General features: G+C 44.3%; 1 protein-coding gene across 1 annotated transcript in view; it reads right to left on the minus strand.

The window, feature by feature from the left end:
* LONRF2 (LON peptidase N-terminal domain and ring finger 2) overlaps positions 1 to 26,521 on the minus strand; it is a 33,904-nt gene extending 7,383 nt beyond the window's left edge. Inside the window, exons 1-9 of the mRNA XM_058824603.1 lie at positions 25,762 to 26,521; positions 12,052 to 12,170; positions 8,711 to 8,833; positions 7,663 to 7,824; positions 6,976 to 7,201; positions 4,879 to 4,975; positions 4,395 to 4,509; positions 3,046 to 3,167; positions 2,064 to 2,222 (exon numbers count right to left, since the gene is read on the minus strand). Coding sequence (XP_058680586.1) covers positions 2,064 to 2,222; positions 3,046 to 3,167; positions 4,395 to 4,509; positions 4,879 to 4,975; positions 6,976 to 7,201; positions 7,663 to 7,824; positions 8,711 to 8,833; positions 12,052 to 12,170; positions 25,762 to 26,521 — 1,883 coding nt within the window. The remainder of the gene's footprint in view (positions 1 to 2,063; positions 2,223 to 3,045; positions 3,168 to 4,394; positions 4,510 to 4,878; positions 4,976 to 6,975; positions 7,202 to 7,662; positions 7,825 to 8,710; positions 8,834 to 12,051; positions 12,171 to 25,761) is intronic.
* Between the last annotated feature and the right edge of the window lie 751 nt (positions 26,522 to 27,272).

The following is a 27,272-nucleotide window of genomic DNA, read 5'->3' on the forward strand; positions in this document are numbered from 1 at the left end:
TTTGGGAGGGGTGGGGAACAACTGTTCTCTCCCAGCCAGTGTACAGGAAAGAATCAGGAAGAGCAGGAGGAGCAGAGCTGCACACAACTAAGTCCTGGTACTCTACCAACAGGACTGATTAATAAAAGCAAGTCTGTTAGTTTGTTATAGCAATATTACACTATACACTATTTAAACAGCTACATAACTATTGTTTTCAATTAACTATGTTAGTAACATTCATACTGGATTTTGAAATTAATACGGAAGTGATTTTGTCTTTTTTGTCCTTAGAGGGGTTACTTTTGGGTAGACGGGGACCTGAATCAGAGAGACAAGAAAGCACCTGGAGACAGGCATAAAATGTGCTGACAACATTAAGAGCTTATATTCTTTTACCAATTATACGTTAAAATGGAGACATAAACCAGAGGAAGGTAATGAACTAAACATGCTCTGTCACTGTGTTTTTAAAGGGAGGTATGTATCCATGTCTCAGCAGATGAGGCAAAACAAGTTTCCCTGCTTCTTGTATTCCCAAGTTGATTTCGCAATTTTGAATAAACAGAAGAACTTCTTTACTTGTGTAAGAAGCTGGAACAGCCTTGGCAGGTGTCTGCAGATTAAGGTTTCCTGCACTTCAGCTGTTTATTTAAGTCATCATGCTCAAAAAGTTTCATTATTTCAGTAACTCAAAACAGACATGACTTAGAAATCTAACCATACTGTTAATTTTAAAATACCCTTCATGATGCTATTTAATAAACCAATTATTGCGTTTTGGGGATTGTAATGCCATGGCTCTCTGTATTACTGTACCTGATTCCAAATAAATTTGGCTCTTCCACAAGCCTGCAGGGATGTAAGGAGAGTTATCACCGAAGTCCTAGGGTAATTCTGTCCTCACTCTCACAAGTATTCGCTTTCAGAAAATTGATAATAGACCTGAAAGGGCCTGTGGAACATCAGCTGCTGCTGGAGTCTGAACTCCACTGAGTGCAGTACTGACAGCATGCCAAATGGCATTGCAGCACAGCCACGGCTGACTGGAAGTTGCAGCATCTCCTGTACTCTTACAGCTACCTTACTGTCCAGTCTGGGAGAAAAATAACATTTCCCTCCCCCCAAGAAGCATGGAGTGGACAAGGAAAGGCTGCCAAGCCTCAGTAATGACTGACCCCTTCTCAGCTCCAGTGATGATCACATACAAAAATGCTGTTCCTGAGGATGCCTGTCTGATGTGTTCCTAAAAATTCCCATGTTCATCATCCATTCTACAGCCTGCTAATGCAGCTTCTGAAGTCAGCAACTATTGCATCTCATAAGGCAAACCTCTCAAGATCACCTCATGCTTCTCCCATGAGCATGGTCTCAAAACCCCATTATCTATAAACACTTAAACTTGAAGGTTTTAGTAGAATCAGAGGATAGCTTTGTGTTGTAAGGGACCTTTAATCTAGTCAGCCTCTGCATAGGGAGCTGGAAACACATCAGTGTCAGAATTCACAGAAATGAATGAAAGGTATGATCATATAGAAAGACAATGTAACCCACTCACTGCAGATAGTTTAGACATTGCAACACAGCAGTAAAGACAAACATTTAAATTCAACATCCAGCAGCAAAACAGACTTCTCAGCCAAGTGTATACTTTGTCTCATTAAAATGATACCACTCTTTCAGGAAAGCTATGGGAGGTCTGAATGTTTTGTGTTGTTTTTGTTTTGTTTCTTTTTAAACTGAGTAGTCAGAGGGGGAACCTTACCCAGACAGTCAGTTTTCACTGGAACAAACAGGCCAGCAAGCTTTCCAAACACGCAGCCAATTAAATGCTATTTTTGGAGTCTGTAGTAACAGGATGAGTTGCATTCTTGCTTAACCAACAGGGGAGTAATAAAATTACTTCTTTGTGTAAAAAGGAATCTTTAAAGTTCAAAACTAAGAAGTAAGCAACTTTAGTATTGGTTCATACAGGACTGGAAGGAACCACAGTGGTTTGGGGAGACAAGTATACTGTGCTGCAGTATTCCATTAGCTCACAGCAGCCTCTGCAACAACAGGACATTCTCAGCTCATCTCCTTACCCTTTTAATTCATCAGCTAAGCACATGCCAAACTGCTTGGTACCAGTTTCCATGCATCTTCTTATCATTAGGCGATAGCGAGGTTCAAAGACATGGAGTGGACAAGGGATGGTAGGAAAGGCCATGGTGCATACGAAGATGGGAACATCTTTATTCAAACTGTAAGAAAATTGTTTAAAAAAAAAATCACCTTTTTTTCTGGGTGCTGCTATATTCAGAATTTATCCTTAATAGAAGACAAATGGATTCCTTAGACTCAATCTTCGTAAATGCCTATCTCTTTGAGGTTTGCAATTTTCACAAGACAAACAATATTTCAGGACTCTTTTCCTTAGTACATTAAGTAAACAATCCCTCTAACCTACTTCCATAAAGGAAAAAAGTCAAGAAACAGCCAATTTCCCACAAACATGCACAGTGATACATCTTATACACATGGCAAGATTTTGGTGACAACTTTTCACAGTAATAAAGTACTTAAGACCCAGCCATGTTCAAAGCAAGATGGCAGAGAATCCCCAGAATCAGTAAACCCCTTTGATTTAAAAGCCATTAATCTACTTTTTTTTTTCAGGATTAACTGCACGTTTTGTTTTACTTTTTAGCTGAGTTATAGCACAACATTCGCAAGTCACTGACAAAACTGGATCCTTGAACTTTTCCTGACCTGAAGTATAACCCATTGATAATTTAAATTCTACTCCCAGAAAACCCCCACTGTAACTTCTGAAGCTATTATGTTGTTTCATAGGAAAAAGCAATTATCTTTAAGAATTTTGTTTTGCCTCTCCACCATCCAAGAACATTGTTACTTGTTCATCTGCAACATACACATGAAAAATACAAAACATCTGGCAGGTTCATTTACAAATTCATTCCTTTGGTGCATTTTCATAAGCAAATTAATCTCCCTCAGTAATTTAGACTGAAGAAGAATTTAGAATTTTTTGTAACAGCTGTCAGTAATATAAAGAGAGCCTACTTTGACAATTCCTTCATTTCTTCATCATAAACTTTCTTCCTTTCAGATAATTCCTCTGGCAAGTAACGGACTATCAGCTCTTCTGTAAGGACGGTCTTCTTGTAAGTTCTGCTTGCCAGAAACTACAAGGAACAGTAATCTCTTAAGTCTGGTAACAAGAAAACAAGTAACACCTCTTCCTCCCAGCCCATTCTTCCCTGAGGCCCAAGTGCACATTAGTTAGGACTGTACAGATTCCTTACCCTTTTAAGCTTCCAGGCACCAAAGCTTCCACTTCAGCCTACGTGGTTCACTCCACTGTCCTTTAAACCCCATCCCCTTTTTTGGCAAAGCTGTACTAGCAGGAAGAAAAGGCAGTCCATCCTCACTTTTGCAAAGATACATGCATCTTTTCCATCTACAGCTGTCAGCTTACTGGCAAGAAGCACTACAAATGGGATACCTTATATCTGTTGCTGACAAGTGTTGATCAGGGAACGACCATTCCTCATATACCACAGTTTCCACTCAAACAGGAAACTTGGTATGAACACAGCTATGGAGGGGTTCCCCAGGCATGAGCCTGATGTGAACTGGAAGGCTCCATTTCCCTAAGAACCAGCTAAACCACCTGTATTCCAATGAATGCCAAATATATCCTTGAGTAAATGAGGTCTGTACACAGCTTGATGTTGTCAGTACTATCTTGTTCTGCTTTCAAGGAATCATAGAAGTTTGGGTTGGAAAGGTTCTTTAAACGTCATCTAGTCCAACCCCTTCAGTGAGCAGGGACATTTTCAAATGGATCAGATTGCTCAGAGCCCCCCAACCAACATGACCTGTAATGTTTCCAGCGATGGAGAATCTGCCAACTCTGTGGGCAACCTCTTCCAGCTTTTCATCACCCTCATGGTAAAAAAATTTCTTACTTACATCTAATATCTTTAAATCAACTCTCTTTCACTTTAAAAGCATTGTCCCTTTACTAAAATGCCTGTCCCTATCTTTTTACAAACCCCCTTGAATTACTGTAAGGCCAAGCGCAGGTCTTCCCAGAGCCTTCTCCTCACCAGGCTGAACAACCACAACTCTCAGCCTTTCTTCACAGAAGAGGTGCTCCAGCCCCAGATCACATTCATGGCCCTTCTCTGGACTTGCTGCACCCTTGTGCTGGGGACCCAGAGCTGGGTGCAACATTCCAGGTGGGTCTCACCAGAGAGGAGTAGAGGGACAGAATCCTGCCCCCCACCCTGCTGGCCACACTGCTTTGGATGCAGCTCACAAGCAGAGCACAGAAAATCTCCACATAGATGTTTTCAGAAGAACACAAGTTTGTGCAGTTTTGTTAATTGGGGCAAGGACATACTTACTTCTGACAGCTTTTCCTTGCAGAGTGGGCAGAGTGGATTATGGTCAAGGCAACGCTCAAGGCATTTGAGGCAAAAGGTGTGTCCACAGGGTGTGGTAACAGGTTCGTAGAACAACCTTAACATGAAAGCATAGAGCAGAAAAGCTAAGCTGGAAACAAAAACAATTCCCAACGCGTGGAGAGGAAAGAGTCCTAAGAGTCCTAACTCTTTCTTTCTTTTCTGCTATTGTATAAAGCACAGGTGACAGGCATTACCCAAGGATACAAAAAAGGTTTTCCTTTTCACAAGTGGTAAACAATGGAGAACTGCATACATAATGGAGAAAACCACATCTGTAAAGATTCACCAGATGTAAGGTTCAGCAAAAAGGAACAGAATAATGACTTAGACATTCTCTGGCAGGTTTCTCTTCTTACACCATGATAACTTTTTTCAGAAGCTAGAGAGGCTTTGTTATGTTAATGCCAGGTCAACACAGTCATACCTCATGCAGAGGGAACACTCAAAGTCCGACGCATCCACCAGAGTTGTCGGTATTTCACCTGAAGTGTCAGTGGTGTTTTCGGGTAAAACATCTCCATCTAAGTAGTCAAGAAGATTATTATAGTAAAGATGTAAGCATTACTGTATTTTCCAATGTTCTTTGCACTGTTAACTTTTCCATTAAAAAAACTGATTTTTGTCTTTTCTTTTCTGAAGTTTTGTTTCTAACAAACATATCTCCTCATCTAAGTTTTAGATTTTTTGGCAGGAGATCTTTTGGAGAGCAGATGATGACGTCTGTGGCGAGAGAATACACTTTAGAGCTGAATATCCATTATTTGCTCCTCCAAAAATGATTGTTTTGTGGGTTTTTCTAAGCTAGTTTTTAAAATATTCTGCTATTGCTTTCCCATCACCACCCCCACATCAGCCAGGCCAGATGTTTTTAAGTACATTAAGTCCAGAATTTAATATGTTTACACACAGTCAAAATATTTCATCACTGTTTATTACAGATTTCTCAGCAGGGGTAATTTTTCTTACAAATATAAAAAGGCTTAGATTTTTCTAGACTAGGCTGTTCTAGAAATCCCAAATTTCAGACAGCTTAAAAGTTAAAAGGACTACTGGAACTGCATTAGCTGAAACAGCTTTTACTAGCTCAACAATCTGCAAACAGAGAGGCAGAACACTTCACTTAAAATTCTAGACAGACTGATTTTTGGGGGTAGTTTATACCTCTGGGTTAAACTAACTTCAAGGCTATGCACTTCAAACTTCACAGCAGCATTATTTAGGCTCAAAAGCTATCAGCTCCAGATTCTGTTGACATTTAAACAAGCAAATCCTGCAACTTCTTTTACAATTTGCATCTTTGTGATGAGTTGAAGGAGAGTCATGACTGCTGCCTCCACATGTTTTTTATTAACCAAATTCTTAATCATTTAAAAGCTCTGCTTTTTATGTGAAGTTAAAATACTAGGATGCTTTGTTAAAGAGTAACTTATGCTCAGCATCTGGTTTATCTCCAGCACCGACAGGATAGGTGGTGTGTGGCCTACAAAGAAAAACAGTGCTATCTTTAACCTACATCTCACATGTTAGCATTTAGTAATTGCAAGAACCTGGCTGAGTTAATTCTGCAAATAGTAACATGGCACTGGGACCTAGAACACACCAGAAATTAGTGCTTACAGGTAAAACATGATCTCTGGCCTTCCCTGTGAAGATACAGGTGGGTCAGATTTCACAATCTATTTACTAAGTCTGCAGTTCACAGGCAAGTACAGGTTTTTTTTTCCTCCATAATAACATGATCAGAAACTGGCCATATATATATATATCTTTTGTAGGGGTCAAAGACAGACAGCTGTACTTGAAAACATGGTAACATTTTCAGGCACAAATCAAAGTCCTGGAAGTGTGAGTTTTGTTTTTTTTTTTCATAAAGGGAAAAAATTCACGCCAGCACAGCAACATTTTCAAAGTCTATGTTAACCATTTATTACACTACTCAGTAAAGTATTGTCTTCAGCATTTTTAGCCCTGAGTATTAAAGCCACTCTGGAGGTCTTTGTTAGAAGCTTGAGAAGCATACAAATTTTAAGCACAGCTATCAAGTAACAGAAAACTGGGTAGTGGGGGCTTATTACCCTTGAAAAGGCTTCTTTGTTTGCTTGGAAAATTTCATGTAAAGTTGCACGTGACCGTTTCTAATGCCAGTTAAAGATTAGTTTCTGGGCTTACTTAATCTTTCAATCATATAGAAAGACAATGAAGTTCAGCTATAGCTGAGACCTAGAAAATGGAAATGGCACTACCAACAAGAAGATTAAGTGCAAATGGATTACCCACACATTACATTGGAAATGGCCCATCTGAGAATGAAAAATACAGTTTTCAGTCAGTGAACTTAAAACTGCTCTGGAATAGGGTAAATAGGTTGTTAGAGCAGAAACAGACACACCAGAGAACAAAATATTACCCCAATTCCTGTAGGGAATGTTTTATTGACCCCTATGAAAAAGGGAAGAGTAAAATCGTTTACAGTTTTTCAGTATACGCAAGAGAAATCACTTTTCTAAGCCATAACACAAACCTTTTTTAAGAATCTTACTGGGGACATCCAAACTCTGCAAATCCCTCATATCATTGGACAGCTTTCTTTTTAAGCCAACTCCAGGTAAACTGGAGAGAATAGCTCCCAAAGACTTCTGGTTGTCATCAAAGTAGAGATCCAGAACACGATGGGTAACAGAAGAATCAGTGCTTCTGAATACATCAGATTCTTGGGATGGGGTTTTTGTTAACCTGAACATAGTATCCTAGAAAAATAAGAAGTTATATACAGCATGAGACAATTTTGGTTTGCTTTTATCTATTAGTTTTATCAGCAATAGATCATTTTTCCCACAAGGAGCCTAGCAATGGAGAAAGGTCTGTATCAAAGGTCACTTCCCAATTGCATGAAGTAGGGCCATGTCTCTCCCTACAGCTCCTGTCTCTAGAAATTATGTTCCTGTCATACTAGTATCTTCAGTAGAAAAAAACCACTAACACAACTGACCCCCACATGAAGGCATCACATTGTTTTCTGAAGAAAAAGGTTCACTCTCTTAATTTTCTGAGGAAGTACATCCCAATAAGAGATCCAACAGCAATGGAGAGAACAGGCTTATCATGAAAGTAAGTGCCTACTCAGGTGCAGACAAAGACAATGGCACACAGATCAGAAAGATTCATATATTATTTTTGGTATTTTTATGTTTAACACTTTTTCCTTTACCTTTGAGGACCCAGCAACAGAGTTATCTTCCACAGCTGACTGTGTGTTTATGCTACTCAGAAATGCAGGTTTCAATCTTGTATGGGATGTTCGACTAGAGAAAGGTGCTGTTAGACTATCATGCACATTTTCAAAGGCTGGGAAAAACATCTCACACATTATCTAGTCAATTGGAGAGAAAAAAAAGGTAATAATTACAACATAGATATTTATGTTTATGTGAACACAGATGCACAAACTTCACAGTTTCTAGCTTGCAACATCCAAGACATCCTGCACTCCCCAATGCCCAGGGGAAACCTGGATAGCAGCACCCACCACAACCACAGTCACATTCCAAGGTGCTCTTCTGGTGCCCATCTCCCTTACCAAAGGATCCTGCTCCCCAATAGCAACAAGGGCAGCAGTTTGTTGCATCCTTCTCCTGATCCTACCCATCTCCATTTTGATCCTGCCTCCAGAACTCTTCAGACCATGCTTTCCCATCAAAACCAGTTAACAAAGATGTGTTTAAACATTTCTTGTGTTCTTCATCCATCTCCTCCATCCTCAAGCAGATTTAACCCCTAACCTGCTCCTCTTCTCACCAGTCCACACCAAGCATCTCACCAAATCCTCATCTCATTTTTATAAAAAGCTGCCCGTGTGGATGGTCACAAAGAACCTGATGATGGGCTGTTAGCACTTAATGTGTCTGACTCCCCATAAGGAACAAAATGCTACAAAGACTGCAGGATTTTTCCAGCACAGGGCAGCACACAGCTTCCTCTCCTCAAACCTCTGCCACTTCCCACATAAGTCATTTTTTGATGGGTACTAAAATTAGCAGCCTCAAGCCTACGCAGTGGAATTCACAAATATATAATCCCTCTGGATGAGGCATCAACCAAAACCAAGAGGTGCCTCACAATAAAAAGGTTTATTGGATAATCTCCTGAATCAAACTATTCTTTGGGTGTTTACTATCACCTGAAATACCATGAATTTTACTTGGTTGTGGGATTAAAAGCAACACAATGGCCAAACAGTCAGTAAATACATTTTATACCTTTTGGGCTTCTTTCTTCATTGAGCTCCATTCAGGATTTAAGGCAACACAATAAAGAAATTCCTTCAATGCTTCCTCAGTCCTTTCCAATCCAGACAGAGCTTTTGCTTTCACATAATGGCCCTGTTCACACAAAGGAAATGTACAATTCTAGAGATCATTTCTGAAGTGGCAGCAATACACCTGAAAACAAACCTGAAAGTCCAAGTCGTTCTACATATGAAGAACAAGATGCTTTTCAGGTAACAACCTCTTTGACAGGTGCGATTGAAAGAAATTCAGTCCCTTCTGGTGAAAAAAGATTCCCCAGGAACTCTCTGCTGCATCATCCCTTGCCAAAGGCACTGCTCATTTCCTTAGAGAAGAGCTGGGAATAAGGAGGGGTTTTTCCCCCCAGGGGCAAAGTCTGCTACACATCCCACTGTGCTTGGATACACCAGAGAACAGTTTCACATAGCAGGACAAACTTAAAAAGTAAGACATCTGCACAGAAAAGGCTGTGGCAGAGGGCAGCCTGGAAGCATCAACTGAGACACTTCATGAGAGTCACTTCTCCTAGATGTCTTATTAGGACAGAGATAATTTTTCATCTGTCTAATTTGGCCCAAAACCATCATGAATTTAGGGCAACATATCAATACTTAACCTGAAGCATTTTAGCCCACCCTACCTCTCCCGTGTGTTCTGGACTAACACATCCATGGCCAACAGTTATGGTACCCAGCTTGGGAATAAATTCTACTTTACTTGTTACTAGTAGCAAGAGTGGAATGCTTTGCCTCTGAACTTACCTGCAAATAGCAAACTACAGTTCTAATCTGACTACAGAAATTACTTCCTTCACAATGAAAAGAAACTAAGTGTGCATTTAAACATTTGCCCCTTGGTTATTAGACAGAAGCATGCTCTACAAGTCCACCCCTGACCCATGTGCACATCTCTGGGCTGTACTGAAAGTACATCTTCACACATCTGAGAGACTGGCTAGATACGCAGATCCACTTTTCTCGCTTCATAATAATATTGAAAGATCCAGTATCACACAATCTTCCTCAGCAGGTAACTCCCTCATTCTTTCAATACTGCTGTCCAAGCTGAGACCTGTTAAGATCTTTACCACTGCACTGGAATTGGAAGAAGGAAGCTTATGCCAAAAGCAAGCAGTAAGTGCTGCATAGGCCAGGCTAATTAACATAATTATCATTTGGTGACCTGTACAAGAAGTCTCAGCATACATCAATTCTCTCCAGGTGAGATACATTTTTCTTTTCCTCAATGCAGCAAAATGAGAGATACTGTGAGGCCTGACCCTGACCTTCTTACCTGGATGCTTGCACAGCCTCCAAATAAACTTTTACATGCCTGTCATCACTGCCAGCATCACTCACTGGGGAGCCTACAGGCTTGCTCAGACTCGTCCTTTGAGGCCCTTAGAGCAATGTCCTTATCTGACCTGCAAGGGAGAACTGAGGTGGGCTATCCACAGACAAAGCACCTAAAGATCCAACACCAGAAGTTAGGCCCAGGGACTAGAGGGCCCCTGTACTTCAGAGACTACCACTGCCACCTTCCCTTTCCTATTTTCATATACCCCTGACAAACATCAGACTGAAAGGGAGATCCAAGCAGGACCATGAGTAGCAGGCAGGAGGGCAGTTCTGTCTGCCTCTAAATAAAAAGACAACTGGAAAACTCTCCCTGCCCTACAGAGCCTGGTTTTCACAGCAACTGAAAAGAAACTAACTTATCTATAGCTCCAGTGACTATTGCATGCCAAGGAATTTCACCAGTAACTCAGCAAGCCACTACATCTGTTATCAATAAGCCAAAAGATACTGGTAGGTGAACACTTCCACCCTAGGAGCTACTCCCAGAATTAAGTTTAATTTTATGCTGTTTTTTTTTTTTTTTTTTTTTTTAACTACACAGCACATGTTTGAGCTAATCTCTGCCATTGGATGAGATGCTGCAATGCACAAAACAAAGCAGATGCCTAGAGCTCCTGGAGAACATGGATTCTGGGTCAGCACAGCTTATGTTGATGTCCTCACAAACATGAAAGCACAAGTGAAGTACGTCTGAGACACTGCTGGTTACGCCATGATGACAAATTTCATTTTCAATTAACATTCTTCAGAGATGTGATTAATGAAACCTTTATCCGCCTACGACTGACACACATCACATTTCCATGGATTCAGGCAAACAGAAGACACTTCAAGAAAATATCTGAACGTGCATTATTACTTTTTCTCCCTCTGCACAGAAATCCAGCCAGCATCACCCAAGATGGGGCTCCTGACTTGAGAAATTATCCAAGACAGAGAAGCAAACTGGATGCAGGGGAAGATTATGAACTGCCTTGCAACATGAAAGGTTTTAATGGGTGACAGCATAGATAGCCTTCAGAGAAAATTACCTAACTTGACAGAGACTTGATGTTTCAGACAGCACCTCTCTGCCTGCCCTGCATCACCCCTGCCTGGGAATGGAGCACTAGATGCATAGCCCTGCTTGCTCAGGCGGGAGGCCAAGGCATTTATGCAACACCTCCTTAGTCTCCACAGGAAGACAATGTCTGCCTAAAATCCTTCCCCAATTCCCCATGCTATGCTCTCCCCAGTAAGCAGCCAGAGGCTTTATCTGCTCAAACCTGTGCTGCAGTTCTGCCGCTGACAGGAGAGACTGACTGCAGGTGTAATCCTAGGTGAGGTGAACTGCTGAACACTCAGTCCAGCCTCAGGCAACCAGTAATAGTGAGGGGCACCACAAGCTTCTTCTTCCATTTCTCCCTCCAAACATCATTTCTGATACTTGCTTCAAACTGCCCACTGCTCCCTGTAGCACATGCTTTGGTTATGAAAAAAACCCCAACCCCTCTATGAAACACCATGACACAGGTAGACAGCACAGATATGAAATCTTAGGATTAAAGAGGGAAAGAAAATAATCCTGAAATACAGTCTGGATGGCTTCTCAGAAAAACACCTGGCCAGCAGGTTGTCAAAGTTACCAGTTTCCTGGGGACACATCATCCCAGAGGGACCTGCAGGGCCATCCTGGACTGCTAGAGCCTTATAGACTGATTCTCCTGCCAAGCTGCAGCACAAGCTGTAACAGATAATAGGTACCATGACCAAAACCACACCACCAGCTGCCCACCACCAAAATCCCACCAGTCAGAGAGATTTGAGGACCTTCCAGACTTATTCTTTGAAGAACTTAAGATGTTTTTGGCCCTGTTACTGCCACAATGCTCTTTCAACACCACCCCCAGCACAGAGAGAACCCTGAGAAGAAGCAGTTTTCATTTTGCTCTTTACAAAGGGCAAGCACCATACCGCAGGCCAGTGGGGTTTGCTCCGGCACAGGATGTCGGCGTCGTGAAGAGCTTGCTGGTAGTTCTTCATCAGCGTACAGAGCTCCGCCCGCTGTGCTATCAGTGAACACTTGCAAGGAGCTGGGAAACAAAAACAGTTGCAAGGAACTTCATTAAAAGAATTACCAGGACATGTTAAATACTATTACCTCATATCCAGCCACAGTAACAAAAAAAGTCACTGCTTCCCACCCACTGCATTTATACTCTCCTGTAATGGAAAAAAGGCAATTCCTTGATTCTTTCCTGCTTAAAATATATTCTTCTCACTCTGAAGCAATCACTGTGTTTTATCTAACAGGACGTATTTGATACCCACAAATGGGATGCCACTGCTTATTTACCCATCTTACTTACAGGGCACTTCAGAGAGCAAAAAGAAAAAAGCTGCAAGTGTTTCTACTCTCAGTATGGAGAAAGAAATCACCAGTGCAGAACTTCAGCTAAAACGTTACCAGAAGCCATTAATAACGAAAATGCATGCAGCCTTTACGCTTCATATCCACTTGCCTTCCCCAGGGCAAGCAAACCTCTCATGATCACACACCTTGCCTCCACAAAATCATGAATCATTCAGTTCACATGGATTATAAAGTTCCCAAGCATTATTAATCTGTTCTTTCTTAAGGTCTCTAGAACACATGTTAATTTCACAGAAACACTGGCTGATCCATGTTCATCCTGTCCACCAGGACCTCCAGCTTTTTTCTGCAGATCTGCTGTCTAGTCCAGCCCATCCTATTGCACAGAGTTACTGTGTCCCAGGTGTACTTCCTTTGCAGAAGTAGACAATGCTGGTCAGCTCATACCCCAGGTTGTTGGTTTGAATGGCAGCCCTGCCCTTCAACACATAAATCACTTCTTCCTCTCCCAGTCTGGTGTCACTGACAGTGTGCTCTTGCCTGTGATGGAAGCTGTTAGTAAGGTGCTGAACTGCGTCAACCCCATTACTGATACCTGGACAACGACACTGGCAGCCATCTGCCCAGCAGCTCCCAAGCCACTAGGGACCACCTCATGCTCATGGTCCAGTCAATTCTCCACCTCCCTGCTACAACATCCCCAGCTTGGCAAGGACACTGCAGCAGACTGAGGCAGCATCCTTGCAAAATACACACTAAGTCCCAAATAATACTCTGCTTTTGTTCACTAGAACAGATATGTCATCATAGGTGATGAGATTTGTGAGAGATTTACTCTTGGTCACTGGTGACCTTCATGTACTGGGAGAGGCCTCTGGAAGGCTGAAAGGGGGCTCCTGGCAGCTAAGTGCAGTAATCCTTTCCCAAACGTGAGTTGATTGAAACTGTGAGAACTGGTAAAAAACTTTTAAAAGGCTCCAAGGTGTGCTGAGAGACAGTACCACATTTCTGTAACTTTTAAACTTCACATCCAAACTAGCTCACATCTAAACTTTTCCAACAAATATCCCCTTATGCATGTTCACACACAGGGCTCCTGTCTCCATACTCTCTTCAGCCTGCTTTGGCTTCACTGTTTGGATCTCACTTCAGCACCAGCATCCTAAACACACCCTCAGTAAGAACACATTGTCCATCACAGCTCAGGTACAAGCACATCTGCATAGACACAGAGCAAGCACAACTGCTGCAGGTGCCACCACTCTAAGTTCAAGGACCTACAAGGAGGGATGGCCCAAGATCACATCCCCTCCCACCTCCTCCCCTCTCGTGCTGATGCTGCTGCTTGCGCAGCAAACCAGGCTCGCACCCTGCAATGAGAACCAGAGCAAAGAATCAATTGACTGGAAGTTAATTCAACAGCAACAAACAAATAGAAAGGTTTAAGAGGATCAGTTTCCCCTCAACTAGCTCACTGTCCAGCCACACAAACTTGAGTGCCAGGACACCGGATGAGAAGGAAAGAAGCAGCAAGGAGAGCTGCCTTTTTTGGCTGTAGCATGGACTGATGCCAGATACACTAACATACCAGGGCTGATGCTTCTCCAACTGCTCTCAGACACTGACAGCTAGAGACTACATTTAAAGAGCTCTGCAAAAGCTCACAAGGTGGAGTTCTGTGCTGGTTTCTGCTTGTGTGGTTTTGTGGTGGTTTGTGGTGGGTTTTTTTTAACTATTACACATGCAGACTGCCACATGCAGTGATCCACATTTCTACCTGATAGTTTTTAAAAAGACTGCAAGTTAAATGAAATTGAAGAGCAATTAACCTAAGATCTTCAAGTAAGCTTTTTGTTCCTTTTAGCAAATGCTCAAATACAAAATTATGTAGCTGCATTTGAACAGTAAGGAATTTACACTATATTTCCATCTTTGTAACTGCTCTAGGGTACCCAGCTGCAGGGTATGCTGAGGTGGGTAGAAGCAGCAAGCAGAGTTAGGCACCTCCACAGGAAAGCAGGGTGCAGGGTGGGGTATTTCTGGCATCCCAGGGAAAGGAAGCAGTGTGAGATTAGGGGACAAAGCAAGTCAGCTTGCTGCTTCTGTTCACTACTGCACATTTTAACCACACTGATGCTTTCCAGCACTCTTCAGAACACTTCACACACCCAATAGACCCAGAGATAGAACAGGTTCATCAGCTCTTTTTCAGGAACTTATCTTCACTGCAAGAGTTTTAAGCAAAAAAAAGCCATTGCAGAGCACAGCAGTGTGGGAATAGCAGCAGATCCTCCTGAAGCACAGTCCAAAGGGTCTCACAATATAAAGGGAAAATAAGCCAACCTGGAGGCAAGCCAGAAAAGCTACGTGCATTCAGGGCTAGTACCTCTCGTTCCCTGAGACTCAGTCAGCAAGCAAAAGGTGTGGCCCATCTTAATGAGTAACTGGCAGGGAATGTCTAGTTAACTGAGAGAAAGGATAAAAAAAACCCAACAAACCAAACAACTTTGCTAAAGAAAACAGTATTTATGAGGCTATAGTGTAACAGGTCTTCTGCAGGGAGAGGAAGCATCTAGACTAGATGCCGTAGCTAGAGTGGTGCCTAGCCACCTCCATTCAAGCTCACCTCACTCACAGAGCAAGCAGTGCAGCCTGAAATCTTGCTGGCTCCACATCCAACCCATGCATCCCTAGTTCCCAGCCTCCTGCTATCAGCAGGACTGTCCCAAGAGGGTCTGCATCCCATCAGGGCAAAGCCAGATGGACTGAAACCTCATTCTTTATCAGCAGAACTGAGGTACCAGCTGGCTGACTCCAACTCAAGATTCAGGTGGAAGTGTATACCCACCCACAGGCTAAGTAGCTACAGGGCTTCTTGAGAGCACCATGATATTGTTCCCTGCTACAGCAAATGGTGTGATGAAAATAATTAGTCACAGAAGGTGGAAGGAGAGGGCCTGAGGATGTACAGAGCTTGTGAAAGTTGCCAGTATGCCAGTGTTCAAGACCAGGCTCAGCAACGCCTTGAGCAACTCAGTTCAGTTGTCTAGTGAAAAGTGTCCCAGCCCATGGGACTAGATGATCTTTAAGGTCCCTTCCAACTCCTAACATTTTGATTCTACACTATAATAACTGTCAAGTTTATTTTTTTAAATTAAAAAACAAACAAGCAAAGAATCAAACAAAAGACAAAAACAAGCAAAACCCACAAACAAAACAAACCCAAAGAAACAACCCTAAAAGAAAAAGCTGCACAATAGTAAAAATTTGTTTTAAAATAATGCACCCTTTCTCTCTTTTGGAGATAAAGAGCAGAGAAAAAGAAGATTTATTTTATGAAATGACTCATTATTTCAGGCCATATTAAAAAAGAAAAGCGTAGAAAATTTTACTGTTTCCACAATACCAGCAGATGGCATTTTGTGAATCCATCTCCTCCTGGGAATCTACAGCTGCACAGCAAAATTTATGTCCTTGTCAGCATCAGGGATGCAGTGCTGAGGCTCCCATGATCTGCGGCTCCGGGCAGCTGGAACACAGGGACTTCCTCCAAGACACAAGTCCTGGAAGTCTTCCCAAGCATCTCCCTTCCCCCAGCCATAATTTCACTGTACCAGACAAAACCCTAGCCCATACAGGGCCCAGAGCAGAGGAATGTTTGGGTCTTTGCCTCCTGGACTCTCCTATGGACCACCAAATATTGCCTACCCTGAGTGTGGCTGTCAGCTTGGATTTCTTCCAAATCATTAATTTTCCTCTCACACCATGTTTGTGCTCATCTGCACATTTGTTACACTATGCTTTAACTTATGCAGAAGCTATCACCCAAAATTACTTTTCTAGATATGCCCAAGAATTCAAGTTTTTTAAAAAACTATTCTGCTGAGTTCGGGAGGCAGGTAGGAGAACAGGGCTCCCCAAAATCTCCTTGTGCCTGGAAGGCAGTTAAAGGAATTATGAGAATTTGCCCAACTGACTGTAGATGATGATAGAAGTTTTACTGTACACAGTGACTTTTTCCAGGAACTCAGAACAGAAAGAACAAGTTTAAAGAACTCTCTAACTCTCCTTATATGATAATTCTTCCTAGAAAATTGCATCTTCTTCACACCTATTTCAATACTAAGCATACTTCCTGAAGGCATGAGCAGAACTGAAAGTGTCATCACAAAAACATTTCAGTATTGCTCTTAAGAGTCAACCTGCACAGTATTTCAGTAGAAACTTCTCTCATTTAAAGAAATTCTGCTCTGGAGAGAGAAAGAAACTTGGCTTGTTTTGCTACATTATGCATTTACTTCTGAACAATTCAGTATCGAAAGTCTTTTAATAAGCTTGACAAATAATATGAAACATATACTTTTATTTCAGTGAGAAATTAGCAAGTTTTAGTAATTAACTGAATAGCAAATTAACTTTTCACTTCCAACTTCACGTAAGCATGACAAGTACACACATAAAAAATGGATGCAGAGGGCTGTTTGGTAGGGAGAGAGGGGGTGGCAAAGAGAAAGGTGCCGTTTAGATAAAATAATTAGCAGAAGTAGTAAAGACATTTAGGACTTTAAAATAAAACTTCATTTCACAGCAAAGATGAAAACCAGGGTCAGCTTCCCAAACATGATTAAGGGGGACAACAAACATGACCACCTACTTGCAATCAGCAAACCCATGTCTTCTGAATCATTAGTCTACCTTAATTGGATTAACAACTGGACTTTAAAAGGTATAGCTGAATAACATGGCTTTTCCTACTTGCATTAACCTCACTGGCATCTTCCTGAAGTAGAGTAACCAAAGACCCCAGAGGAAATGTGCAAGAGCTTTTAGTGCACAGAGAATGCAATAAAAGGTGGCTCTTCCTCCAGAAGTCTACTTGTGCAAACTAGCACCCTTCCACAGCACTTAGAGACAGGCACTTGTGAGCAGGGAATGCCTCTGCAGGCATTTTCCCTGGAAGACCAAGGGACGAACACTAGCAGGCAGTAGTGTATGGCCTTAGGTACCCCTGAAATAGGCTTTGGTGAGGATGAGGAGCACAGAGCACCTCCATCTTCCATTTGGAGCCTATGCCACCAATTTTTAAGGAAAATTTGATTTTAAGAATGATACTAATTTCTCTCAGGCCCCTGTATTTTGCTGCTCAAAAGTCCAGGCTTAAAAACCCAGCTCTTGTAGTGTGCTGAAAAAAATGCTTTAGATTCTCAGCAGTCTTATTTCAGGCTCAGTAAGTCCTCAGCTAGGAAGCTCCATATGTTATTTAAAGCTGGACTGTCATCACTGCTAAGCACAGCTAATCACTGTTCCCATTACTACTCAGGAGATACACTGTAAGGGAAGTTGTGTGCTACCCAGAAGAGCTTCTACAGATTATGCAGCTCATTCTGCATCCTTGCTTTTGTGCTCTAGCTCTGGCCTCATGAGGAAGAAGCATGTCCATTACATTATTAAAAATTAATGTATTACCAACTACATTAACCTACAGTTTAGGTTCCATGACCACAACTCCAAAGCCAATGATAACCTTCTTCTCAAATCCATGTCATGAATTGTAGCTGCAGCACAAGTCCCAAATTCAAGAAAGTCCCAACACAGAGCTACGCACAATATATGAGATCATTGCTCCCGCCTATGCAAATCCTAATCTTTCAACACTCTGATAGATGCCTGCTACTGTTTCCAGATAATGCAACACGAAACAACACACTCTCCCTGTATTTTCAGTTCCCACTCTACCCTTTGGACATTTGGGCCGCTTCACATAATGTACCCCAAGGTCATCTATGGCCTCTTGCCATCAGTATAATAAAAACAGTTAAGTACACAAATATGACTCATTTTTCAATGCTTACTAATTCACCCGGCATTTAGTTCAAGGCTGGGAAAGGTTTCCAACCAAAGCCTCAGTCAGAATGGAATTATCCTCTCAAACAGCAGGTACAGAGACTGCCCCAAATCAAGAAATCTACTGACTGAAGTATGATATAACAAGCAAGATTCAAAACCAAAACAAAAACCATCAAGGGGTCAACCCAGATGTTCAAAGCACCCAAGGAAAAGCTCTGATCTTTGCAAAGAAACAGGGACCTATGCTAGGTGCAAAAGAACCTGTGATTGCAAGGAGGCTCCAAAGACACCATTGTACTTTGCAGACAAGGCAGGACCAGCCAAGTAGATCTCCCACAATCACAGTTTATTTAACAAGATCAGTTTATAGCCAGATATTCTATCATAAAACTACCTTACCAGTGACAACATAGTTGCCTTCTTTGACATGACTACTACATAAGCTACATTTCTAGAAGTTACCCTTCAGGTCTCTGTAACCTCTTTTTCCAGTTAAAGCTTGTTTCAGAATTTCTGACTTTTGCAAAAAAGGACCCTCTTGTTTCTCTGTTACTACCTCACTTCTTCTGTCCTCAAAACAAGCAGGTCCCTCGATACAATTGTAAAAAATAAAAGAGTACTGCAATACCCTACTAATTTTAAGATAAGGAAGCACAAGTCAGTTCTATAAATGTCTTCTTTCAAAAGCAAGAGACATTCTGTTATACTTAATCAAAGAAAAAAAAAGAGCATGCTGTTTGAAGAGACTTCAAAAATTCTTCAGACTTTAAGTAGGTATAGTTCATTCTCGGCAATTGCTGAGGCAGTTCAATTATTTATAGGAAGTTACATCTGGGTTACATACATGAAGGGGGAGGGGAAAATACAGTTCTGTACCATTTAAGATGGAGTAAGTTACATGAGCAATGTTAATTACTTTTTTAAAAAACACAGAAAAAAACCCAAAAACCCAAAGCAAGACTGTGTACTGTACAGCACGATGCCTTCTCCTCTTTGCCAGTGATGAATAAGCCTCCTGACCACTTTGGCTCTGGTCTTGCAGCTCAGCAATGCCTCTGCCTTCAGCAGACCCTCTGCAAGCAGGCAAAAACTTGCAGAGATCCAACTACAGGATCTGAGCACTCAACCACAAGCTCTGTACAAACCAAGAGTAACATGAGCTTCTCCTCCAAGCGACTTGACATGTTTCCAGTGGTGACATACATGAAGTATTTACTACTATTTTTCAAGCACTAATTCACAGTAAAATGGAAGGGGGAAGAAGGGGGGAGGCACTGAGGGGCAGAACTCTGCAAAATATTTCAAGTTTAAAAATAACTCTGGGATTACTGCAACAGTCTCTCAGTAACCTTGATTCCTACTTTTACATGTTCTTCTGTCCATGTAGAACAGAGTGAAGAGGTTTTGGACACACACTTTAAGTGGATTCCAAGACTTTACAGAGGGATTCCAAGATTTTACAGAGGGATGGGAAAGTTCCTTTTTTAGCACAACTTCTCTAAGCAGCAAGCAGCTACTATTTTTTGTAGCAGGTAATTTCAGAAACACTACCTCTCATTCTTCTATTAAAGTCAGCTTACATTAGGAAGTAAAAAATTAAATATTCTTCTGATAAATTATTAAAATGACTGAACCAGTTACTGTTGTAGGAGTCATGACAGCTGTCTACCACGGTTTTTTCTTGTTTTTGCTAAATGGCTGGTACAACATCAAAGACTTACTTCTTTACTACTACCAACAGGAAAGCATACCCAAGACCCTGTGAGGAAGGAAGATTTGGCCAACATCTGTTTTATCATATCACGAAAAATCAAATTATCTTATCTTTAATAGCAGCCTTCTAGAAATGGTATACAAAAGAAGAGACCATTAAAGTACTCTAATATATATAATGCACATACAGGTGCATATGGATGCTCTCTCGCAGTTTTCTTTGAATAAGACTTTGGTGCAAGTGCACCATTAACAAGGGTACAACCTTAGAAAATGGCAGAATTAATAAAATGCATAAAATGGCATCAACCATCTCTACAAAAGCTTATGCATAGCTCACTCTAAAGACAATTCAGTCCCTTTACAGACTGGGGCTCTTTGCTTCTTCAGACCTTGACCCAGGACTAACATCCATCACTAGTCAGGGCTGCAGTAGGAAAGCACCTGCAGAGTGTTCCCCCAGTCCACCAAGAAATTCTGATCACCCTTTCCCACCCTTACCTGAAACAACTTAGATACAGACACAGAAGGAAAATGCCCAAGCAAATTATTCCTGGGGCACAGCAGAACACTTGCCAACACCCATCTTATGGCTGCAAGCACTCAGTCTAACTCAAAGAACGCTTGGCTTGAAGTTTACCTGCGTCATGCTCTCCAGGAAGGAGTGCAACCCCACGATCTAGCATTTACCTGGCAAGAAAACCTACAGCAATTGCTCTTGAAACAACTCACATTGAAAGTCTGTAGCTTCTTTTGTGTCTTTTTGCTACTGCCTCCTGGCTTGCCCCACCCCTTTAATTCAATTCTTACAAAGAGAGAATTTGGTAGGCATCAGATAAATTTCCATTAATTGCTTGACCACAGAAGTAATTAGTGTTGAGTGGCCACAATAAGCTTTCTTTTGGATCAAACCAATTTATGATGATCATCCACTGGGATGAGAGGGGAGGGCTCTCCAAGGTCTGGCCAAGAGGCAGATTCTCCTCTTTCCACCAAAGCTCACAAAAGCATCTGCATTTTGTTTCTAGCAACAGCACAACCACCACCCCATGGGCCAGCGGTCAGTGAGCAGCTCTGCCCTCCCAGAGACCAGAGCATCCCCAGCAGTCACACAGCAGCATCTCCCGTGCTTGCCCTGCAGCACTGCTACCTCTAACACTACTCTGGGCTTGGTACAAACTCACCTCCTCTCCTTGGCCTTTCCTACACCATCCTTTATCCACTTAAAACAAAGACCCACACAGATGTATGTGCAAAGGAGCCCTTTCTTCCTAAGGCCTCAATCTGTCACTGTGTTTTGAAAACTCTGTGATACAGCTGAGCTTTATCTCCTGTATGCTCATTCTGGAAACCTTGGCAGGGGTGGAACTAAAATCCTGGACAGTGTGAGTGGCTGCATGCATTAGCTATCCCCCCCTGCCCCAGGACAAACATACTCCTGCTCAGAAAGAGTCCATCACACTAGAAGTAAACACAATCACTTAGAGTGTTTGCTGAGCTCTTACAGCTCTTCAGAAACAATCATCTTCTCAGGCCTGATGAACTTTGCAGCAGTGGGTAACTACACACTGAAGCCAACATGTCTCATGAAGAAACAAGGTGTCCTGCAGCATGCAGATAGGATGTGTGCCACTCTCAGGGCTGGGACACAACTGTACAGCACACAGCAAGCAAAAAAACCCCACACTTCACACCACAGGAGCCAGGGCAGGGTCAGCCCTCCACACCACAAGCAGCTCATTTGAGAGTAGGGTCAGGTGGGCAGAAGGTCACAGCCCTTCCCAGCAGAGCCACAGCTCTGTGGGCAGGCCTGAGAGATCATCCAGGACCTGTAACATGAATGTTGTCTAATGAATATACCCTCATCCCCATGAGAGCTTCATCTCTTTTAGAGCTCTACTTGGGAAAAGCTCTATTCACAATCTTCCCAACGCTACCCGTTGCCTCTGTAACTGAGAACTGCTTTGGAGAAATAAAAAAAAAAAAAAACCAAAACCAAAAAAAAAACCCTAAAACCAGAACACACTGCCAAAAGCACATCCTCAAAATACATTTCTTTGTCACTGAAATCTAGCTTACTTTAACTTCAGGCACACAGGTTAAAGAACCTGTAAGCCTGGATATAAGGAAATGATTGTACTCCTCCCCAGCATAGTCCCTCCAGAGAGTACCTCCATCAGCGAGAGAGCAGCAGGTTAAAGAAAAAAAGGGTGCAGAAAGCACATACTGCACAAAGAGGTCCCAAACCCAAATAAACAAAAGAAAACAACCCCACAAACAAAGCAATCCTGCAAACATATCATATATTTCACTTTAACTAACCTAGGAGTCCAATCAAAAGGCTAGTTAGAAGAGAAGGGATGGCAGAGAGGAAGCCCACCCCACACAAATGAAATTCAGAAAGCTGGGGTAACAGCCATGAGAGCAACATTTGGACAATAGTTGATATTATGATGGCTGAACAGCATAAAGCTTAGCATAAAAAATGATCCATCTGGAAACAAATGCTTTCTTTCAAGCAGCTTGACATGTGCTTGCTTTGAAGCTGTGGTAATTAGATACCTTACAATAATGAAGGATCTATTACAATGTCTATAGCAGAGGGGAAAAAAAGGCAGTGACTTTGTATAATACAGCAGAGATCACATCTCAAGAGGACTGGAAGGATCAAATAGCAAAGCTGATTTTCTCAAGAACAAAAAACCCCACTTAACCACACCTGAATCCATAGCAGACTACAGGAGTGAACATGGGAGCAGCACTGCTGTTGTAAATGTGATAGTTAAGGATAAAAGATGAACATACTCACTAACAGTATGAGTTTGTAAGACTAACTAGTTCAACTGGAAAAAGCTGAAGGCATGTAGACCTCTTCCCAGACATCCCAGATTGCCCCAGAAATGTAATTCAAGAATTGAAGAACCTCAAGAACTAAAGTGTCAATCAGGAGGTCACAATCAGAACTAGCAAAATGACAGGAAAACTTGCTTTGATATTGCATCATCACACAAAGATAGTTGTAACAAACAGAGTAGGAAAGTATTCCACAAAAAACACCGGTAAAAAAATCCCACTGAAGTATGTGTGTACTGCCAAGAAACCTGGAATTTTACCTAACTTCATATCACAATTGTATAATCAATGTGCTCATGAGCCTTCAGTCACTAAAAAAAAAAATCAAATAGCCAGGCCCTTGACATGTTTGTGCAATACACAAGCATTTGGAGGTTGTAAAAACACTTATCTTCTCACACACCAGAAGTGTGTTCAGCTGGGAGTAGAGGAAACTGAGAGGACACCTCATCACTATTTACAGCTTCCTCACAAGGGGAAGTGGAGGCCCATGCACTTATATCTTTTCTCTGGTGGCCAGGGACAGGACCTGAGGAAACAGCATGAAGCTGAGTCTGGGGAGGTTTAGGTTGGATTTTAGTAAAAGATTTTTCACCCAGAGGGTGGCTGGGCACTGGAACAGGCTCCCCAAGGAAATGGTCATAGCCACAAGCTTGACAGTTCAGGAAGCTTTTGGACAACGCTCTCAGGCACCTGGTGTGACTCCTAGGGCTGTCCTGTGCTTTTAAGTCACCCATATGCTAACATTTCAACACTGAACAGTTGGAAAAGAACTGGGAGGTTTTTCCTTATTGACCATGATACTTGGCTGGAAAACAAGAAGGCAACTCCAGCATACGGAAAAGCAGTGAACATGTGGCAAGAATTTAAGAACACAAGGTTCATACACAGCAGTTCAATTTGTGAGGAACAGCACCAGCACGCACAAAACATCAAAAAAGATGATGGGCTGGGGGCATGGCAGGAATTTGGATCCACTACAGGGAATTTGCAACATGTAAGCCTGTGGCATTTGGATTTCAAAAGCTAGCAAGATACCTGTTATTAATTTCAATTGCAATTTTATTAAAAAAAAAAAATTCAAGTTCACTGACAGAGTGAGAACTTTCTGAATGGATTCCTCAGCTGCTTGGGAAATCACTGAAGACAGAAATAAGGGCACTGCAAAGGAGTTATCTTGAGATCCTGAAGCACAACAGCCATGGCTGGAGATTGCACTCCAGGGAGAGGAAGGAGAAAGACACACGCTGTGTGAGAACACCAGCAGCACATTACAGTCTCCTCTCTCCTTTCACCCCCATGCAGACACAGCAAGAAGCAGAGAGAATAGTGAGAAATAGTTCTCTAAAAAACTCTTCAAACATTAATTTCATTGATGAGATGCTATTTTCCCCAGCAGTAGGACCCTGAAACCAAAATATGAGGATGCTTCCTTACTGAAAACTCACCGTATCCACCAGTGACCTACATTAAGCCTCTCCTCTCCCTCTGCTTCACCTTCCTTCTTGGGCTCCATCCTGCCCTACTTTAATAGGGATTACTTCAGCTAAACCACATAACAGTTTTGTAGGGATAGATAAATAGTTTTATAGGATAGTTTTCAAATAGGACTGAAAACTTGTCACATCTAGCTGGGAAAGTGAAAGAAACAGCAGAAGTAATGGTTTCCACAGCCAGTACCAGCTGTATGTTATGCTATCCCATCCCAAACTCCTCTATCTCCAATGCCTATCATTAAGCCGTGGCAAAAACCTGAAAGTGAGCCAAGGACTGGAATAACGGTGAAATTGCTTCTCTCCACAACAAAAGAAATTTAAAAAAAAAAAAAAATCAGAGCCATTTATTCCTGCATGTAAGAGCCACAATCAAGGAACACGATTTTAGTCAATGCAGGGAAGGAGCTCATTGACAGAGGAGCGGCACAATTTTCCCTACGCTTGTCTTTCAAAGACATTTACCCGCAGGATTTCGTCAGTTGTAAAACGACAGAGGCATTCTCCCCCCTTCCTCCTCGACTAAACCGGACATCCATCTCGCTGAGAGCAGAGGAGCGGCAGATCCCGGGGGATCTCTCCCCGCCATCCCCGGCGCTGCACCACCCCCGCCGCTCGCAGGGCAAACAGCCGGGCGCACGCACACATCCACTACTACAGGGCTACAACCGAGCGAGCAGCATCCACCTACTACTCGGCGCAGAACCTGAAAACAAGCTAGTCTTGATAAACTACGGCTGCCATCGGTTTGGCAGAGGAGGAACGCAGGCATTATTATTGAAAGCCAAGCTTTTTAGAGAACACCATGCACACAGAAATCCTGCGTGTCAACAAAGAGCTACGCTCAAAACACGCGTGGGCCATCTCTCCAAGGCTAAACGTAACCTTGAGTATTTTGCACAGTGCAAGATAAAGGAAATTTTCTGAGCCTTTACACCTACTGATATCCCATCAGGTGTTTTCAAAGCTTTTCTCTTGCTGAAGGTGCAGCTGCACGTAGCTGAATGAATCTGATCCACACACTCATTTCTTCCAGGAAGCCGCGGCGCGGCTCAACACGACCACTACTGTGTATCCTACGCTGAATGATGGCTTCCCCATAAATAGGAAAGCGGGTTTTCTAGAAATACTGCATAATGAGTCATCGGCAGCGAACAGCTAAAACGCCAAGCACCTTCAGAGCAAGGACAAAAATACCAGTGGAACAAAAATAGCCATTCACTGGAGCGGGGGGCGGGCGTGAGGAGACCCGCTGGCAGGGTTCCCGCTCGTAGCCTCCGGCAGGCTCCCGCTCCCACCGTTCACCGCAAGCCCCCTCCCCGCCCGGCTGAGGAGGCCAGCCCGGTGCCGGCGGCCAGCGCTGCCCCCGCCGCGCCCCCTCCTCCTCCCGCCGGCGCCACTCACCCATCTCCAGGGCCTGGTTGTACTTCTCCAGGGCGGCCGGTAGCTCCTGGCGCTCCCGCAGCGCGTCGCCCTCGGCGCGGAGCCGCCGCGCCCGGCTCTCGGCGCCGAACCACTTGTGCAGCAGGTTGCCCAGCACCACGTTGACCCGCGGGCGGCCGGCGGCCGGCGGCAGCGCGGCGGCGGCAGGGGTCGGCTCGGCGGGGCGGCGCGGGCGGTGGCAGCGGCCGCAGTCGCCGGGCTCGGCGCAGCGGCGGCAGTGGGTGTGCCCGCAGTGCAGGGTCACCGGCTCGCACAGCAGCCGCCGGCACAGCGGGCAGGCGAACAGCTCGGGCGGGCGGCAGCACGCCGGGTCGCCGAGACTCTCGCCCTCCGCCCCGCCGCCGCCGGCCGCGCCGCTCCCCCAGGGCGGGAGGCGCAGCTCCTTGTCGCGGATGCTGAGGGCGACGCTCTCCGCCAGCTCCCGCAGCTCCTCGGGCCGCAGCCGCGCCAGCCGCGCCGCCGCGCCGTAGGCGTCCAGCGCCTCGGCCATGCGGCCGGCCCTAGCCAGCGCGTCGGCGCGGCGGAGGCACAGGCCCCGCTCGGGCTGCGGCAGCCCCGCCAGCTCGGAGCCGTAGATCTCGGCCGCCAGCTCGAAGTTGCCGCCGCGGAAGGCCTCCTCCGCCACCTGCAGCATCTCGGCGCAGGGTCCCCCCGCCGCCGCCGCCCTCGCCCCGGCCCCGGCGGCGGGCGGCAGCGCGCAGGGGCCCGGGCCCAGCTCCATGCCCGCGCGGCGCCGCCGGCCCCGGGCCGCCCTACTCCATGCTGGGCCCGCGGCGCTGCCGACTCCGGCTTCTTCCTGGGAGGGGACGGCGACGGAAGGGAGGGAGGGAGGGATGGAGAGGGGGCGTGTCACATCTCTGCAGCAGGGGGGCGGCTCCCGGGAGGGGGAAGGGGGAACGGCGGCGGGGATGGGGGCGGACCGGCTCCTGGCTTATGTAAGGGGCGAGTGGTTGGGTAAAAGCATCCGAGGCCGGCAGACCGCCCGCCCTCCCCGGGGCAGCGGTGTCGCGGCGAGAGCTCCCTTCCCTCCCTCGGCCCCTCCCCCGGTGCCCGGCCGGCCGCTGCCAGGTGCCGGTGCCGCACGTGCCCGCCCCGCACGTGCCCCTGCGCCGCCGCGCCCGCACGTGCGCCCGGTCCGGCGGCGGCGGCTGCAGCAGCGGGAGCGGGGCCGGGGGGGCTTCCGCCGAGCGGCTCCTGCCGAGCTCAGCCGCTTCCTTCCCGTTTCCTGGTGCCCGGCGTTAACCGCTTCCCCGCCGGGCTGCCGGACCCTCCTGTCCCATCGCCTCCCGTCCCGCCGTGCCCCGGGACCCCTCGGTGCCCCCCCGCCACCGGACGCGGCCTCTCCGCCAGCAGCACCGCACCGTGTGGGTCGGGGAGCGTTATCGGTTGTTTATTTTAATTTCTCTGGCCCCCGGGAAAGCAGGTACTTGCTGTCTCTTAAATAAATAAATACACAAATAAAAAATAATAAC

This window comes from Ammospiza caudacuta, chromosome 2, assembly GCF_027887145.1.
Source record: "Ammospiza caudacuta isolate bAmmCau1 chromosome 2, bAmmCau1.pri, whole genome shotgun sequence".
Classification (NCBI taxonomy): Eukaryota; Metazoa; Chordata; class Aves; order Passeriformes; family Passerellidae; genus Ammospiza; species Ammospiza caudacuta.